This window comes from Panthera leo, chromosome D4 (assembly GCF_018350215.1).
Source record: "Panthera leo isolate Ple1 chromosome D4, P.leo_Ple1_pat1.1, whole genome shotgun sequence".
Taxonomy (NCBI): Eukaryota; Metazoa; Chordata; class Mammalia; order Carnivora; family Felidae; genus Panthera; species Panthera leo.
The window spans coordinates 6603171-6620478 of NC_056691.1; the positions used below are offsets into that span (position 1 = coordinate 6603171).

Below are 17308 nucleotides of genomic sequence, written 5' to 3' on the forward strand. Positions count from 1 at the left end.
AGGCGAAATTCCAGTAGCTAGAATTAGCAGACATACCTCTAAGCTTACATTAGGCAACTTTCAGAATAAGAAAAGGAAATAATATTTCAACAGGTAGGTAGTAAATCTATAAATTTGATTTCTTCAAAAGGAATTATAGGCTGAAATATAAACAACTTCAAACAAACATTTAAACAAATCATGAACATGATTTATTAAGATAAGCCAAGATAATTCCTAAATCTCTATCACTAATTTCCAGGATGATCTTTGCTTCTTCACAATATACCCTTTGATATCACTGTCAGTGAGCTGGATGGAACAAGGAAGGGTCTGTTACGGACTGAGTGTCTGTGTTTCCCCCAAATTCCTATGATAAGCCCTAACTACCAGTGGGAGTGTACTTGAAGACAGGTACTTGAAGACTGTGAAGAGGTGATCATAAAGTAAGGCCTTACTCCGATATGGCTGGTGCCTTCGTAAGAAGAGGAAAAGACACCAGAGCTCTCTACCACATGAAGACACAGCCAGGAAGGTGGCCATATGGAGGCAGGCCAAGAAGAGAGTATGCAATAGAAACTGAACCCTGCCAGCACCTTAACCTTAGACTTTCAGCCTCCAGAACTATGAGAAATAAATATCTGTGGTTTAACCCCCAGTGTATGGTATTTTGTTACAGCAGCCTGAGCAGACTAATACAAGGTTGATTTATTTGCTAAAAGTGGAACTCGCAGTTGAAAGAATATGGACATTTCAAAGGTCCTTCACACATGCTGCAGCAGACACTTTTGAAGGGGTCACCTTCACTAGATTTAAGCTCTAATAAGCAGTGGAAAAAATGTCAATTTTATCATATTCCTGCCAACACTAACCATTGTTAATATTTCTAAATCTTTGTCAATTTGATAGGCACAAATCAATCTCACTGTTTAAATTTGGAATGCCTGTACTTTCTTTTGGAAGAAGAAGGTAAAGGCAAACACTGTGTGGGAAGAAAGATTTAGGACAGGAAACCAGAAGAGAATGAAAATGTTTGGAATGGGCAGGCACCACAGAAGAAATCAAATAAGGGAGAATAAAAGAACTATCAATTAAAACAGTCCTAAGTACCAGCTAATGTTGGAAATCAATTTGCAATGGAAACAATAAACATTTATTGATGTTTATTGATCTGATTTGTTTCTTAACAGTGTTCGAGAGTTGAAAACACAAATAGAAAAAAATAATTCAGAATTTTATTGTTCCTGCACTAGGAAATGACGGGGAAAGTTAAAAGAGACAATCATGGGAGGGAAGGTGACAGCACTGTGGATAGCAGTGGAAGCAGAGTGTAACCGCTGTACCAGGAGGTGTACCTCCTCTGGAAAACGAGAGTTGGATCTAGAAGGTGGCTCACAGGCTTCAGGAACAAGAAAGGGTCAAAGACACTGGCAATGACAAAGACACCAAAGGAGGATGTATGTGTTGGGAAGAGTCTAAAGATACGAAGTTATAGTCAAGAGGGAGATTTCAGGGTCTGAATTCCATAAGTAAGATTATTATAAGGGATTACAGAATTCAAAGTGCACTCATTAACATGTTCACAGATTGAGATTGGGAAATTTAAAAAGGTATTCAATGGATGCCCCAAATAATAGCAGGAGTAAGGTGAAGATGAAAACAAGGAGTACCAAAAGTACTTGAAATGTGGATTACCAACCAAGATGTTGGCCAATGATGAGGAGAGACTAACCATATTCACATAGGACTATATATGATGCTGGAGATTCTAACTTTGGAAAAGTAGCAGCAGGGTCCAGATCTGTGTGTCCCAGATCTGCATCATAGAGTAATAGGTAATAAAGAGGATTTCCAAAAAGCTAGGTTTTAACTGAGGTGACGAGTAAAGAATATAAGTATATGAGGACGTGAGTATAAAAGATCACAAAAATACTCATTTTAGAATTCTGATAGCAGAAGAAAGTTTTCACGATATTTTCTTAACTCTTTTTATGAATATTAAAATATACCATTATTTCTGTTGGTTTAAAAAATATGGAAATAGTCTTGAGTACTCCTTTGAATATTTTTACCATGCTGCTAATTGAAAAGAATAAAAGAATGCAGTACACCAAAAACTGTGCTTTTATAAAATGAAAAAGTGATACGCACTTTTATAGAGATGGTGTTTTAGATTGCTTCAATAAGGCAATACAAATAGCTAGACCACTGAACAATCAATTCTTTCAAATAAGCGAAGATGAAATTAATATTATATTGTCAAATGCAGCTAGAAAATATCTACATTAAAAAACTACCACTAGGGGAGTCTGGGTGGCTCAGTCGGGTAAGTGTCCAACTCTTGGTTTCTTCAGGTCACGATCTCAGGGTTCTGCTTCCTTGGCTTTGAGCCTGCCTGGGACTCCGTGCTGTCATTATGGAGCCTGCTTGGGATTCTCTCTCTCCTTACTCTCTGCTCCTCCCCCATTCACGTGCACACACGTGCTCGCTTTCTCTCTCTCTCCTTCTCTCTCAAAATAAACAAATAAATAAACAAACAAACTTTAAAACTGAAAAAAAAAAAAATGCTACCACTAAGTACCATACCATTTTTCCTTTAACTTCCTACAAACTAAATTACTGAGAAATACATACGGTTGTAAATATATTTTGAAAATGTCACCCTTACAGTCTCCTCAATTTACATTATGTTTAAAATAATGTTAAATCCAAAGAACTGTGTAAAAAGCTAAAAATGTTATAAAAAACAGGGAGGGGGACAAAAGAGAAGAGACTCATAAATATGGACAACAAACTGAGGGTTGCTAGAGGGGTTGTGGGAGGGGGGATGGGCTAAGTGGGTAAGGGGCATTAAGGAATCTACTCCTGAAATCATTGTTTCACTATATGCTAACTAATTTGGATGTAAATTTTAAAAAATAAAAAATTAAATTAAAAAAAAACTAAAAGTGTTAAAAATCAAAAGGAAAAAAGCTCTAAGCTGCAATAATGGGGAATGTTGTAAATATATTACAGTATATTCACTTACAAAATTATGTTTCAAAAGAATATTAATAATGGGAAAATCCTGATATAACAAATGAAAAATAACGAGAATTATATATATATGTATATATTTTTTTAATTTTTAAAGTTTATGTATTTGAGAGAGACAGCATGAGCAAGCAGGGATGGGGCAGAAAGAGGGAGAGAGACAGAGAATCCCAAACAGGCCCTGCACTGTCAGCATGGAGCCCAATACAGGGCTCAAACCCACACAGCAAGACATCATGACCTGGGCCAAGATCAAGAGTAGGATGCTCAGCTGACTGAGCCACCCAGACACCCTGAGAAAATTGTATATATAGAATGATCTCCCTTCTGAAGCAAAGTTTGTGTGTATGTGTACAGAGACTGAAGTGAAAGAAATGCATCTGTATTTTCCAATTACTCTGCAACAAATACATGTCGCTTTCATAACCGGAAAAAAGTCACTCTAAGAAAATATACTTTATAATTCTATAGTCTGATCTTTCCTCCTTGCTCATCTAAATTAGCGATGTTTTAATGTATTCTTTGTTACATCTCTTTCTTAAATACTAGCACATATCGCTAAAATACGTTCATTATATTCATTATATCCATACACCAAGATCTAATAAACAACAAAGGACTGAAATTAAAAGCTAAATTGTGTGGAGAGACAATGAATGTATGAATGCTATATGCTTCCAGAAAAGAGGAAAATTAATGACAGCTGGAGACATCTTAGGAAAATCTTTATGGCATAGATAACACTAACATGGCACTCACTATGTAAGGAAACACTAAACACAAATATTTCTTTCTCTTTTATTTAGGAGTATGCTTAGGTTAAAAGTTTAAAGGTGTGTCTGTACATATTTTTACTTGTTTTAAGAAGAGAAAACTGGTGACGTGGGAGAGACTCACAAATGCCACAGACAGAATCTAGGGTAAGTTCTGATTCTAAAAATCAAACTTTAAGATTTATTGTATCACTTTATTTATTTTTAATTCTTTAATGTTTATTTAGTTTTGAGAGAGGGAAAGAAAGAGAGAGTGCAAGTGGAAGAGGGGCAGAGAGAGGGAGACACAGAATCCAAAGCAGGCTTCAAGCTCTGAGCTGTAAGCACAGAGCCCGATGAGGGGCTCGAACCCATGAACCATGATAGTGGTTTAGATAGCCAAAAGATAGTGAAGGTACACACTTTGCTGTCTGGAACATTCATTTTCCAAAAATGGGTGAAAGCTTAAGGGGAGGTGTGGCTGTTACAATACCGCTCCATACCTCCCAGTTTATACTTCCTAATTCATTTCTACCCCTAAATCAGTCTCAACCGCCAGCTATGAGAAAGCACATCAATATTTAATAAAGAATAAATAAATAAAGGAGAAATACACAGTTTGGATTATATAATAAGGTAAATGAGGAGGGAAACACTATAATGATTTTTTAAGGAAGTTCAAGTATCTATTACTTTTAGAAAATAATGTAAGAAATCAGAAATTTAAATAAAAGAGTATAGTCTGAATAGGCGGAGAGTAAATCATAGGTAATTACTGAACTAACGTAGGCTTGTTATATTAACTTAAACTTTTTTTAAGTAACTCCCATCTATGAATATATGTAGATGCATCACATTTATAGGCCTAAGTGTTCTTTTATAAAAGTACATTTTAATAACATAATTTACATACATACTTAAATCTAGCTGAATTTGAATTAATGCAAATATTGAATGAATTATGCTTAAATTAATGAGACTTTAGGGTAATTATGAATAATAAGGAATTGTATAAAAAACAAAACATACCCCAATAATGTCAGATAATATTCCTGAAAATAATTTTATAATATTCTTGTATAGGTAAGTATACTACAATTCACTGCAGAACTGTTTGACTTAGAAATATTTATTGGGTAATTTTATTTTATTTTTTTAATGTTTATTTTTGAGAGAGAGAGAGAGAGAGAGCACGAGTTGGGGAGGGGAAGAGAGAAAGGGAGACACAGAATCTGAAGCAGGCTCCAGGCCCTGGGCTGTCAGCACAGAGCCTGACATGGGGCTCGAATCCACGAACCACGAGATCATGATCTGAGCCGAAGTCAGCTGTTGAACTGACTGAGCCACCCAGGCACCACTTTTCTGGGTAATTTTAAACAAATTCCAATCAAGTACTGAATAACAACATAGTGTTGTATCCTATTTTTTAAAAATTCTTACAACTAATAACCAAAATTATGTAAGGGCCATATTAATAGAATTTTACATGAAAAAGCAATCTTTAATTAGAAAACTATGTGATATCTCAAGTAATATTTGAATAGTTCATAAATATACATGAATTACAATGTTGACACTTGTACCAATTCACACATTATGAAAATCTTAGAAGTTGTGATCAGTATGAAATTTAATTTAAATAGTGAATGTACTTATCACACTGTTAGTTGCAATCCACCTCCTCCAGCTAAGCTATAAACTACCAAGACAATGGCTACATCCTATATCCATAGTGACCAGTCGGGCACCTGGAACTTAGTAAGAACTCAAATATTTGTATATTAAAGCCACATGAGGGGCACCAGGGTGGCTCAGTAGGTTAAGTGTCCGACTTCAGGGCAGGTCATAATCTCCCAGTTTGTGAGTTCAAGCCCCGTGTCGGGCTCTGTGCTGACGGCTCAGAGCCTGGAGCCTGCTTCAGATTCTCATTCTCTCTCTCTCTCTCTCTCTCTCTCTCTCTCTCTCAAAAATAAAAATAAACATTAAAAAAAAAAAAACCCACATCATTTCAGGAAAAAAACTAACAACTAGAAGTAACGCAGACCCTCCCAATGATGTCTGGTTCCTAGATTACCCTTTAGATTTTCATGCACTGGCTTAAAAATTTCTGACTCCTAAAGTGAAGGAATCTACAGTGGATTTTGGAATTTGAAACATTGTTTTCCTAGAAAATGCCCTTATTATATACAAATGTTCGTATATTCACGTTCATATTGAAACCTGGGAAAATACAGAAGTATAAGTATTAAGAAGCTTATTAAAAATACCCACATCAACTGAAGATAATAAAATTTCACTACACATTGTTCCCTTTACTTCAAGTAAGTTGCATGTTATTTTCCAAAACTTTCTGTACAGTCTACCAAAAAACAATCTCTGGGAGATAACATAATTCACATTAAAAGCTGGGATCTATGGATGAAAGAAATTAAGTGGCTTGTTCAGAACAATAGAGAAAAAATAATTTCAAGGTTTTCATGATTTTGTGACTAGTGACCATGTTACTAATCTAATGACTAATACGTCTGGTCATGAAAATATTTGCATATAACTAACAATAAATCAAGATGTATTCAACCACAAACATATAAGTAATAAATATGTAAGTCATATTACAATAGTTTCTGCCTTTTCCATAAGCAATTTATTGTTTCCAATGTAATCCCTGGTGAGAATAAAATAATTATTTTCTTTATGTCTTCACAGTATATGATTTGCCCCAAAAAGACAAAATAGAAGACGACAATAAAACTGAAGCATACTCAAACAAAATCAAATATATGCGTGAGATAGCAGAAATAACATGGAAATAGAAATAGGGAAAGGTTCTGATCTCACAACTACTATGTAGTTGTTTGACCACAGACAAGTTACTTAACTTCTTTGGACCTTAATTTTTCTCACTGTGAAATGAAGAGGTTAACTAAGTCTAAAGCACCGTTTCCCAAACTCTTCTGGACAACGTTTTCTGAACTGTCCACAGATAAATTTTAGGAGTGGGGAATTGGAGGAGTGGATGACGAAAGGTTTATTAAGTTTGGACACACTGCATACTACCAAGAAATTGATGCTGTCAACACAGAGGTGTGGCCAAGATGCCCAGTGCGGTTGGCAGCCTTTAAGTTATCTTCCAATGTTCTCCACCTATGACATTCATGCTCTTCTATAATCCCTTGCCCTTGACTGTAGGCGGAATTTGTCAACTCGTTTAAAATGAACAGAATACGGCAAAAGTGATGAGATGCCATCCCTGAGATTAGGTTATAAAAAGACCATGACTTCCACCTTGGGTGTCTGCTCTCAGCTGCCATGCTGTGAGGCAGCCCTGCAGAAAGGCTCACATAAGTGAGCTTGGAGGCAGATATTCTGAGCCTGTCAATAACCATGTGAGCGAGCCTGGAAGTAGATCGTGCCCTTGCCAAGCCTTCAGATGAGAATGCAAGGCCGGGGTGACAACTTGATTGCAGTCTTGGGAGAGACCGGGAGCTGGAACCACCCAGTCGCTCCCAAATTTCTAATTCCTAAACTAGGGTGAAAATAAATGTTTGTTGTTTTCCTCTGTTAGTTTTAGGGTAATCTGTCACACAGAAACAGATAACTAATACACCCCAAATACCCACATCTTCTATTTCCAATTTGTAAGCCACATGGTACAGAACTCTACACTAACAAGCTTAGGGGAAGAAAGAGAGCTTACCACTTTAATTGGACCTGTAAAGAACTAAGCTTTTCCTGGTCTTACTTAAAATATGTAGGCTATGTATGACTGTGTGACTTTTAGCAGATAGAAGACTGTCTTGCTAATGAACATGGTCCAGTCAGACAGATTATTTCTTCCTGATACGACTAGAAAAGGAGATAGGTAGAAAGGCTTACTTAGTTATTCCTTTCTCTACTGCATAACTGAAGTGCCTCTACCAAGAAAGACTCCCACGGTCAAATCAATAGGGGAAATACTAATTATCATCCTCTTAAAGATGTTCAGTGCACACTACATGTAAAGTTCTGAGAGGTTCTTCAGTAAAAGGAGCTATTTATTGAACACGGCGTTTCTCCAACATGTGATGACTAAGCCTTTTTTCTATAGATACTTCCTAAAATTTTGCGGAAAGTGAAAATTAGAGAATCTTTAAAGCCTTTATTTTCTGAATAAAATGTTCTATGATTATACGTTAACCCTTTACACTTGATCTTAGCCAAAAGGCCGAGAAGCGATACATACGTTAGCTATGTAAAAAAACTCTGACACCTCACCTTGCCAAGCTGCTGTAGAAATTTCAAGTGTCTCTCTTCAAACTGTGTCGGGTCTCGGTCTTCAAAAGCTCCAGAAAACCCGAGGGTGCCTATCCTATTTGGCAACATGTCATTTTCTGTTAATAGCTCGTAATCTGGAAAGAGAAAGTACATGAGTACTGTGGGCTGGCAGATTACATCGTCTGGGTTAAAAGGTATGTATACAAGCTAACCAAAATAATCAGAACGATCTAGAAACACTAAATACAAATTAATACAGGACAACTCTAATAGTTTAAACTATATTAACAAAGTCTTTATTACCCATAACCTAACAGGCTTTCAAAAAACACTTTTGCAAAGGAAAATTACTTGCTAAAAACAGGCAGTTTTAGTAGTATTTTTAAGTAAGATTATATTATTTTGACTTCTGCGGTGAGAATGGTAAGTAGTACTGGAACAGGAAATACCTATGGGTCAGATATATGTACATTTAGCTACATATTTTAAAGGCAGAGCGGGCAAATAAAAACAAACCTACTTCATGTTTAGAAAACCACTCAACTATAAAATATAGCTAAAAAAAAAAAAAAGAAAAATTGCTTTTAAAAAGTCAAATAAGCCAAATAAACTTATACAATATACATTAATTAATTGGTAAAGTAAAACCGGGTTATTGAAGAGGCCTCTGTTAAAAATGGAGAGACTGCTGAATCAAGAAAACTAGAATATGTACGAAGTAGGAAAAGTCATATGAACATAAGAGACTAAGTCTAAAAGGCATCAATGTTCACTATATTGTACACTTGAAACTAACATAACACTGTATGTTAACTAACTGGAATTAAAATTAAGACCAAAAAAAAAAAAAAAAGATATCGAGGAACTTCTTGTAAGGGATTACAAAATTGGTAAAGATTTGTTAAAACCTATGAAGATAGAAAGGGGACCCGGAAAAGCAGTAAGACTATTCCATCAATACATACCTGGAGTAAACAAACTATTAAGGTCTCGTATGATGGCTCTGAAAGAAGGTCTAAAATCTGGTTCATAATCCATACAATTATTAATAAGATTTGCTAATTCTGTCCACTTTGGTGCAGGAAGCTGGTGCCTATCTTCATAAAACTGGAGCTTCTATAATGAAAGAACCAGATGAGAAATTGTATAATGTGATAATCAAGCTTTTTTTTTTTTTAAACATAAAATAGGCTAAAAAGTATCAAATCATAGGAAAGAAAATCAAGGGTCACAAAGTAAGTCCAACTTCACAGTGGATATAAACTCACTCTTTGAGAATCCAAAGCACTCAGAGGCTTGTCTCCTCCACTGCAGATTTCCCACAAAGTGGTACCAAAACTCCATTTGTCTGTTGCCAAGTTTAGATTTTTAGGATTTTCAATGCATTCAGGTGGTACCCATGGTATTCTCTCCTGAAGAACTTTGAAATGATAGCAATGAAGTATGGTTAAATAGTTCCCACAAGTAAATGATTCTTTAATATGCAAATAATTTCAAACTGATTTGGATAATCTGGTCTTTTTTGCGTGGCTGTGAGTTGTGTGCACCACACAAGCAAATGTACACATTTACGAGCCACAAGGGACCTTTGAGGGCATCTAATTCATTATCTCAGCTTTAACAATGACAACACTGAGACCCATAAAAACTGAATAATTTGCCTAAAGTCACAAAATTTGTTAGCAGCATGGAGAGAATTAGAATCTTAGACAACAAACTGTGGATCAACTAAACTTCCTTTCATTGAGCCATAGTGTTTCAACTCGTGTCTAACTCTCTCTACCCTTCCTAGTTGTGCATTCGATAAAATTTTTTTCCCGTAACACTTGTCCTAAATTGCCTTTTGATTTTTGTATTTCTTTACAATGCGTAAATAGTAAAGGTAACGTTAACATCATTCTGAGCTAATGATTCAGGAGCAGTGGCAATTCCAACTTGTACACGAAAATACAAGGACCAACAGACAGATGAATTACTTAATTATCCCAAGATATTCTGAATACGGAATTGATACAGGTAGTCTCTGCTAAGATCATGGAATTTCACAAGTAAAGGTGCTAGGGTCTTTTTTGACCTCATCAGAAAACCGTCATCCAAGGAAGGAGACAGCACTTTTAAATCCACCTTCTGGTAATCTGGTATGGATAAATAGAAAAGTAAATAAAATGATATAGAAGAATGAAGGATAATCTGCTGCATCTTTTAGTATATTTTGGTAAAGCAATATGAATATTTTTGCTAATGAAGAGATTAAAGAGTACAGGTTCCTTTCTCTTTCACCGTATGAAGAAATTTTCTCCTTAATTTCCATTCCAAAGAATGAAATTTCCCTTAATATAGGTTCTAAGATCCTATAACATTTTCCGCCTTATTGTCTGTCTTTACTGTCAGAGAAGCTATCAAGTTTCAATACTGTTGGCTCAAATAGGATACATCAAGGCACAAATGTTGATCAATTAACAGTCTACATCTAGTACATTCAATTAGAGAAACTAGCTAAGATAATGAAATACAGTTACAACATTATTTGTACCAAGAAAACTCCTTTCAACCATGTGACTGAAATTTTTACTTTGTTAAAATAGAAAGCTAACAAACACAAAAGATTTTTTTTTCAAGTTTTAAAAAGTCAGAATTAGCTGAATAATTAAACTAAATAAGATCTCAAAGTAGGTAATAGGTCTTCTCAAAATTTTATTTAGTGACTGAAGGAAAGAAAAATTTAGATAATTTATTTGTGTCTCAAAGAATATATCAGAAAATTTCACATTAAAAAATGGATAAAATCTGAACTTCCATACAAGCAGGGATTAAAACTGTTTAAAAAATCATTTTACAGTCCATGATAACATGCATATAAGAAAGGAAAAATGGAGACTGGGATGTAACTATAACTTAATTTGGATTGCTAAAAATGGTAGTTGAATTTTATTATTAATCAAGAACATGTCAATAAAAGAGTTTGAGAAAAAAATTAACAACATGCTTTTTGTACCACTGTCCAAATAGAGACGTGGAATCACTATGTCGTTCACCTGAATCTAATGTAACATTGTGTGTCAGCTATACTCAAACAAAAAAAATCAAAAAGAAAAAAAAGTTAAATGAGATTCCTGTCGAACTTACTGTCCTTTGGCAAAACTGTAATACTAATGCCAGGATCACTAAGTTTGATGAAAGGAGGATTTCCTGTCTTTCTGTCTTCTTCTCTGATAAGCAGAATATTTTTGGCACACACATTCCCATGAATAAGGGCTTTTTCTTCCTGTCAAAGTTAAATGCACATTCAAATATCAATCCACAAATATTTGAACACTTAGTATATCCAAAGTCCCAAAATGGATTTAAACGAACAAAATAGGGCAGTATTAACTAATAAACATTAATTTGGAAGCGTGCTTTGACATAAAAGAAAGTTTTACGGCAGCACTGTGCTTTTTGTTTTACTTTTCAAATGACACACCAATCTGCACCCATGATGAAACAAAGATCTTAAAATTACTCAGTTCCACTTCATTTGCCAAAGCTGCGATTTTAAACAGTAATGAGTACTGTTCCTGTTCAGCGGCAGGACACGGGTGCACTCTGAGGGGCCCGATCACCGGCGGCCCCTCTGGTATTCTGCTCCTCTGGCAGTGCTGCTTTCTCACCACACATAAGGGCCGGTTGTCCGCAGACCTATAACAAGGTATTTTCTGCAGGGATTTTCTGCTATCCGTAGCTGGCAGAACGTGTTTCTGCGTAATTTTTTATTAAATTCTCTAAACCCAACTGACACAAACTACAGATTGTCTACCAGCGCTTTTAAGAGATAGGATGACAAAACTCTTTCAGAAATGATTTTACATAAATAAATATATGCCTAAAATAATCTCTTTCACCAACTAATAGATTCTTTTAAATGACTCAACATTCATTCACAGATTTCTTTCTTATTCCTGGGTCAAGATCCTTTCTACATTGCTTCGGAAGACAGAATGTTTTTGATAAAAAATTACACTTATTACTTACTAGAAAATGCATGGCCCATGCCAACTGTTTAGCCACTTCAAGTTTCCATAATATACTTATAGAATTTTTATTCTTTTTCAGGTATGTATCTAATGATCCAAATTTTACAAACTCCTGAACCAGAATATCTGCATTAAAATATACAAACAATAAGGCTCAAGTACAAATACAATAAAAATACATGTAATTTTAAAATTTCATAAAATATATTTATAATATATGAGTATTATAGGTAAAGAGATTAAATTATGCAAAATCTACTAATTTAAAGAAAACTTAACAACGATATACCATTGTATTTTTGGGTTTTAGTTTATTCACAAAAGCAAGACATAGGTATCTAAACAATTACGTATATATATAATTTATAATATATATGTTATGTACTTTTCTTATAATGTTAATATACATATGTAACTACTCCAGCATACCTCCATGTATTAGTACTGAATTATGGCTGCTTTTTTTAAACAAATGAAAGTTTCTCAGAGTTAACTTCTCTTGCCTGATACTATAGTAGCATCCCCAGTTTTTTTTTTTTTTAAGTTTATTTATTTATTCTGAGACAGAGATAGTGCCAGTGTGAGAGGGGGTGAGAGACAGAGAGAGAGAGAGAGAGAGAGAGAGAGAGAACGAACACTCCAAGTAGGCTCCGGGCTGCCAGTCCAGAGCCTCAGGTGGGGCTGAACTTAAGAAACTGTGAGATCATGACCTGAGCTGAAGCCAAGAGTCAGGCGCTTAACCTACTGAGCCACCGAAGTGCCCCAGTGTCCCCAGCTTATCTGTGGTTTTGCTTTCCACAGCTGCAGCACCCATGGTCAACAGGTTCAGAAGCAGATGATCCTCCTTCCGACTTTCTGTCAGAAGGCAGTAGCCTAATGCTATGTCACAATGCCTACGTCACTCACCTCGTTCCATCTCATCACATACATATTTCATCATCTCACATCATCACAAGAAGAAGGGTTAGTATAAAATATGAGAAATCACATTCACATAAACCTTTATTACAGTATATTGTTATTACTGTTCTGTTATTATTGTTATCTCTTACTGTGCCTAATTTATAAATTAAACTTTATTATATGCATGTACGTATACGAAAAAAACATAGTGTATATAGGGTTGGCTACTGTCCTCAGTTTCAGGCATCCACTGGGGGTCTTGGAACAATATCCTGCAGATAAGAAGGTACTACTGTATTTAGACATCAAAACTTCCTGAAATTCTTCTTCTACACATAAAAATTTATAGCAATGTCTATTCTATTACAGGCATTAAGGAGAATGTGAGTTTGAACTCCATTCATCCTTTTAATTTATGCTGCAAAAAAGCAAAAATTTGTTTTGCATGGCTTTATCTTTAAAAGTATATTTTTAAAATAGTATTAAGATATATTGTCAGAAAAACAAGGGTTTGCTTCTAAAAAACTCCTGACTGCCTTTAAGACATATAAAAATTTCCAGCCCTGTCAGTATTGACCAAGTTCCCCAAAGCCAAGACTATTTCTACATTAAGACATGTTATTTAATAATTAAACTGGGTTTAGGATTTATTTACAGTCATCTAGTACTAATTTGTAATATAATAAGCTCAGGTTCTCAATTTCAAATATAAATTTATTGAGATTATTTTATTGTTTCTTAAGCATAAACAGTAAGTTCTATAAATGAGAAAAAAAGGACTTCATCTTTTTAATCATAAAAAAGGAAAATTAAGATAAAATAAAAACCAAAAAAATTCAAGCAAAAAATTTCAACATGGCATCGTGATACATATCTTTAAAGAAATTCTGACAGACTTTCACACTGTAATCCATGTTAGCTCATGGCCTAGTGAGCAATTCGGGGCCTATGCTACATACAGGTCTATGCTTCACATTATTTGTTTTAAAATGCGTACTGTAGGTCTTACCTCAAATTGTGATTCTGCCTGATCTAATATTACAATTACTTAGTTCTCACTTGGTATACATCAGTTTTGGACCTTGCTGGGTAACTAAGACAAATTTAATGACTGTTTTGCTACCCATAGTTAATTTAGAAAACACAATCCATATACTGATAATTAAGAACTGACCACAGGTAAATTTATGTCACAGCAAGTGTCAAAAAAAGAAGGAAATGAAAAAAAAGAATAAATATCTAAGAGTTACAATGAACAAAGCTTAATGAAACTATTTTATGTGGCACTAAAAACCTACTATGTTTCACAGATACCAACTGACTGTCATAAGTTCCATTGTTTTCTGTGTCATAAAAGAAAAAAATTGCCAATTAAATAATGACTTATCATTGATTATATCACACATCCCAATTTCAGGTATTTTTAAATGTGAAAAAAGTGTTTCACAGGATCAGTGAAATATACAAGCAAGCATAAGAACTGGAATTACATGCTCTGAAACACTGTTGTCCGACTTTTTAAAGAAATGTATTCTTTCATCCCCCTTAATGAAAAATTATGAGAAACATCATTAAAAAAAGAGAGAAATTCAGAACCACTCTAGTCAGGGATAAGTGAGCAGTAGTCTCATTATTGCATTTAGGTTTACTCTCACTTCATCAACCCCCTGAGGTACCTAAATACCTCCACAGAACAGATTTGAAAATCACTGTCTTTGAAAAGACAATCGATTTTCAAAAATATGAAGACATGTTATATAAGCATGGATGCATATTTACTCCACATTACTAATAGAAAATAGAGAATTATGTAATTTTCTGAATGTAAACTTGGTTTTTATGAACAGTCTAAATTTAGCCATAGAATATATCAAATATCAACATCCAATCATTTCAGTCAGTTCCACTACAAATTCAACCTATAGTTTATGTTTTTTATGTAATTCCAAATAAATTTGTGCTAAAATGGCCAGTTATTCCAATGACATATTGAACCAGCCACAATCTGTATTGGTATGGTTAACAGAAAAGATTATAAGACATGTTTACTCGAAGACTCTGCTGTTTGGACATTTTGACATAAGGCATATTAACTGTTTTCTGCATTTTAATTTCACTCATTCATTTCCTTTTTTAGAAGACATTGCTGAGCAGTTTACAATGTTTTTGGTTTCAACAATATTTAATTCCTTTCAACATGGTTTATACTGATACTTAATTATGATCCTGAAATTGAATTTTCTATATACACAATAGATGCTCTGAGAAAGACATGATATGAACATAAGGAAGCCCGTAGTTTTACTTACTTTCCTCTCCACAGACACATACTCCATAATTTAAAACCAGGTGCTTGTGAGAAAGCTGGCTCATCATGCTTGCTGCTTCAAAGAAAGACTAAGGAAAAGAAAAAAAAACATACAAAAAATACAAAAGAATTATTGTTTGTGTCTAAAAATGTTCATAGGTCAGAGAGATCCCGTCTGTCATAAGAGAAATGCACTTTTTCCTTATTCTCAGGACACAGACAAGGCTAATGCGCTGTGGTTCCCTTAGATGGACTTGACACTTCTATCAACCTCGATGCTAGAGTTCATTCAGAGAAAGCCCCTGAGAAAGCCTGGAATAAGAAAATATCAGCGAGAGAGAGCAATAGTGGCACAGGGCAATATGAATGATACAAGATCAGCAGCCTTAGACCCACAGCACCTGGAGGAGAGAACAGAGGCAGATGCCAGACACTAAGTAAATGGACGAGAGCTTCAAAAAACTTCTCAAAGAATTAAGACTGATCACTGTGCAGATAAAATACCATGACAACTATGTCAGGCATGTTATTAATATCACTCTAACTCAACTAACCTCTGAGTAGACCTTCTGGATACAGTTGTGAAGGATCACAACCACCAACACTGTGGTATCCTGGGTTAGAAAAACTTTCACTTGTATGCTTCACGTCACCTTCCGCTAACATCATTTAAGACATGTTACTCACCACAAATGTTTATTATGTCATGTTTGGTGATGCTTTGCTATGTAAAGGACCCTGACAACTGACAAGCAGGTTTCTGCTGGCTGGCATCTCCAGATCATGCCCAGAGGCATCCGCATTTCACCTGAAGCATTCTTTAGGACAGTGCCTTTCAAAAATTTTTTAAAAAATAGATTAAACCATGGAAGAAATCTGTAGAAACCCATAAAGCTCTGGAGAACCAAGTTTGAAAGCCACTGGCTTAATATATGCAGAAATGTAGTAATACCCATAATACAATATTATGAGTAATTAGTTTAGAAATAAGTTATTATTTTTTTTAATTTTTTTTAATGTTTATTTATTTTTGAGACAGAGACAGAGCATGAGCAGGGAAGGGGCAGAGAGAGAGGGAGACACAGGATGTGAAGCAGGCTCCAGGCTCTGAGCTGTCAGCACAGAGCCCGACACGGGGCTTGAACTCACGGACCGTGAGATCATGACCTGAGCCGAAGTCCGACGCTTAACCGACTGAGCCACCCAGGTGCCCCGAAATAAGTTATTATTTAAAAAATTCTAGGGGCGCCTGGGTGGCGCAGTCGGTTAAGCGTCCGACTTCAGCCAGGTCACGATCTCGCGGTCCGTGAGTTCGAGCCCCGCGTCAGGCTCTGGGCTGATGGCTCGGAGCCTGGAGCCTGTTTCCGATTCTGTGTCTCCCTCTCTCTCTGCCCCTCCCCGGTTCATGCTCTGTCTCTCTCTGTCCCAAAAATAAAAAAAAAAAAAAAAAAAAACGTTAAAAAATTCTATAATTCTCTACACCCCCACCCTCAGAAAGCATCCTCAGAAAGGTCCTTGATATGTATACTTTTAAAAATTACAGTTTTGAAAAGCTGCATGCATGAATGTGCTGTGTCCATATGATTGCATATGTTTAAATGTCATGAACTACATGAGCTATACAAAGAATATACACACCTCTGAATAGTTTCTGTGTGCTTTATCCAGAACTTTTAAAAGAACTTCTGTTTCATGCAGTTGACCATAGTCTCCTACTTCTCTTCTTAGACCTTTAAAAATTTTTGTAAAAGTGCCTTGCCCAAGGCTTTCATTCTTTAAAAGAAAAAAAGGAAAAATAAGAATCAGCAAAGATGAAGAAAATATAGGAATTAGGAAATATGTTTAATGACAAAGGGTTTTTAAAAATCCATAAGCAAATATTAACTGTACTTTGTAATAAAAGACAGAACATAGGGATTAATGAATAAAGTGCATTTTGGTTCCACCATGTTCTTAAACCCCCTGAATTAGCTATTAACTATCACTTTTTCATAGTGTCAGTGTTTACCTACATTTATTTACATACGAATATTCTTGTTTGCCTTTCATAATAGTGAAAGGCAGTA

The 17308-nt window shown here is 35.2% G+C and overlaps 1 protein-coding gene and 1 pseudogene across 7 annotated transcripts in view; both read right to left on the bottom strand.

Moving 5' to 3' along the window:
• JAK2 (Janus kinase 2) overlaps positions 1-17308 on the bottom strand; it is a 117448-nt gene that overhangs the window by 14861 nt on the left and 85279 nt on the right. For all 7 annotated transcript variants that reach the window (XM_042913701.1, XM_042913696.1, XM_042913699.1 and 4 more), the window contains 7 exons: positions 16881-17015; positions 15244-15331; positions 12030-12157; positions 11145-11283; positions 9287-9438; positions 8984-9134; positions 8019-8152 (listed from right to left, as the gene is read on the bottom strand). In XM_042913701.1, the coding sequence (XP_042769635.1) occupies positions 8019-8152; positions 8984-9134; positions 9287-9438; positions 11145-11283; positions 12030-12157; positions 15244-15331; positions 16881-17015 (927 nt within the window). The remainder of the gene's footprint in view (positions 1-8018; positions 8153-8983; positions 9135-9286; positions 9439-11144; positions 11284-12029; positions 12158-15243; positions 15332-16880; positions 17016-17308) is intronic.
• LOC122205756 lies at positions 7847-7980 on the bottom strand (annotated as a pseudogene).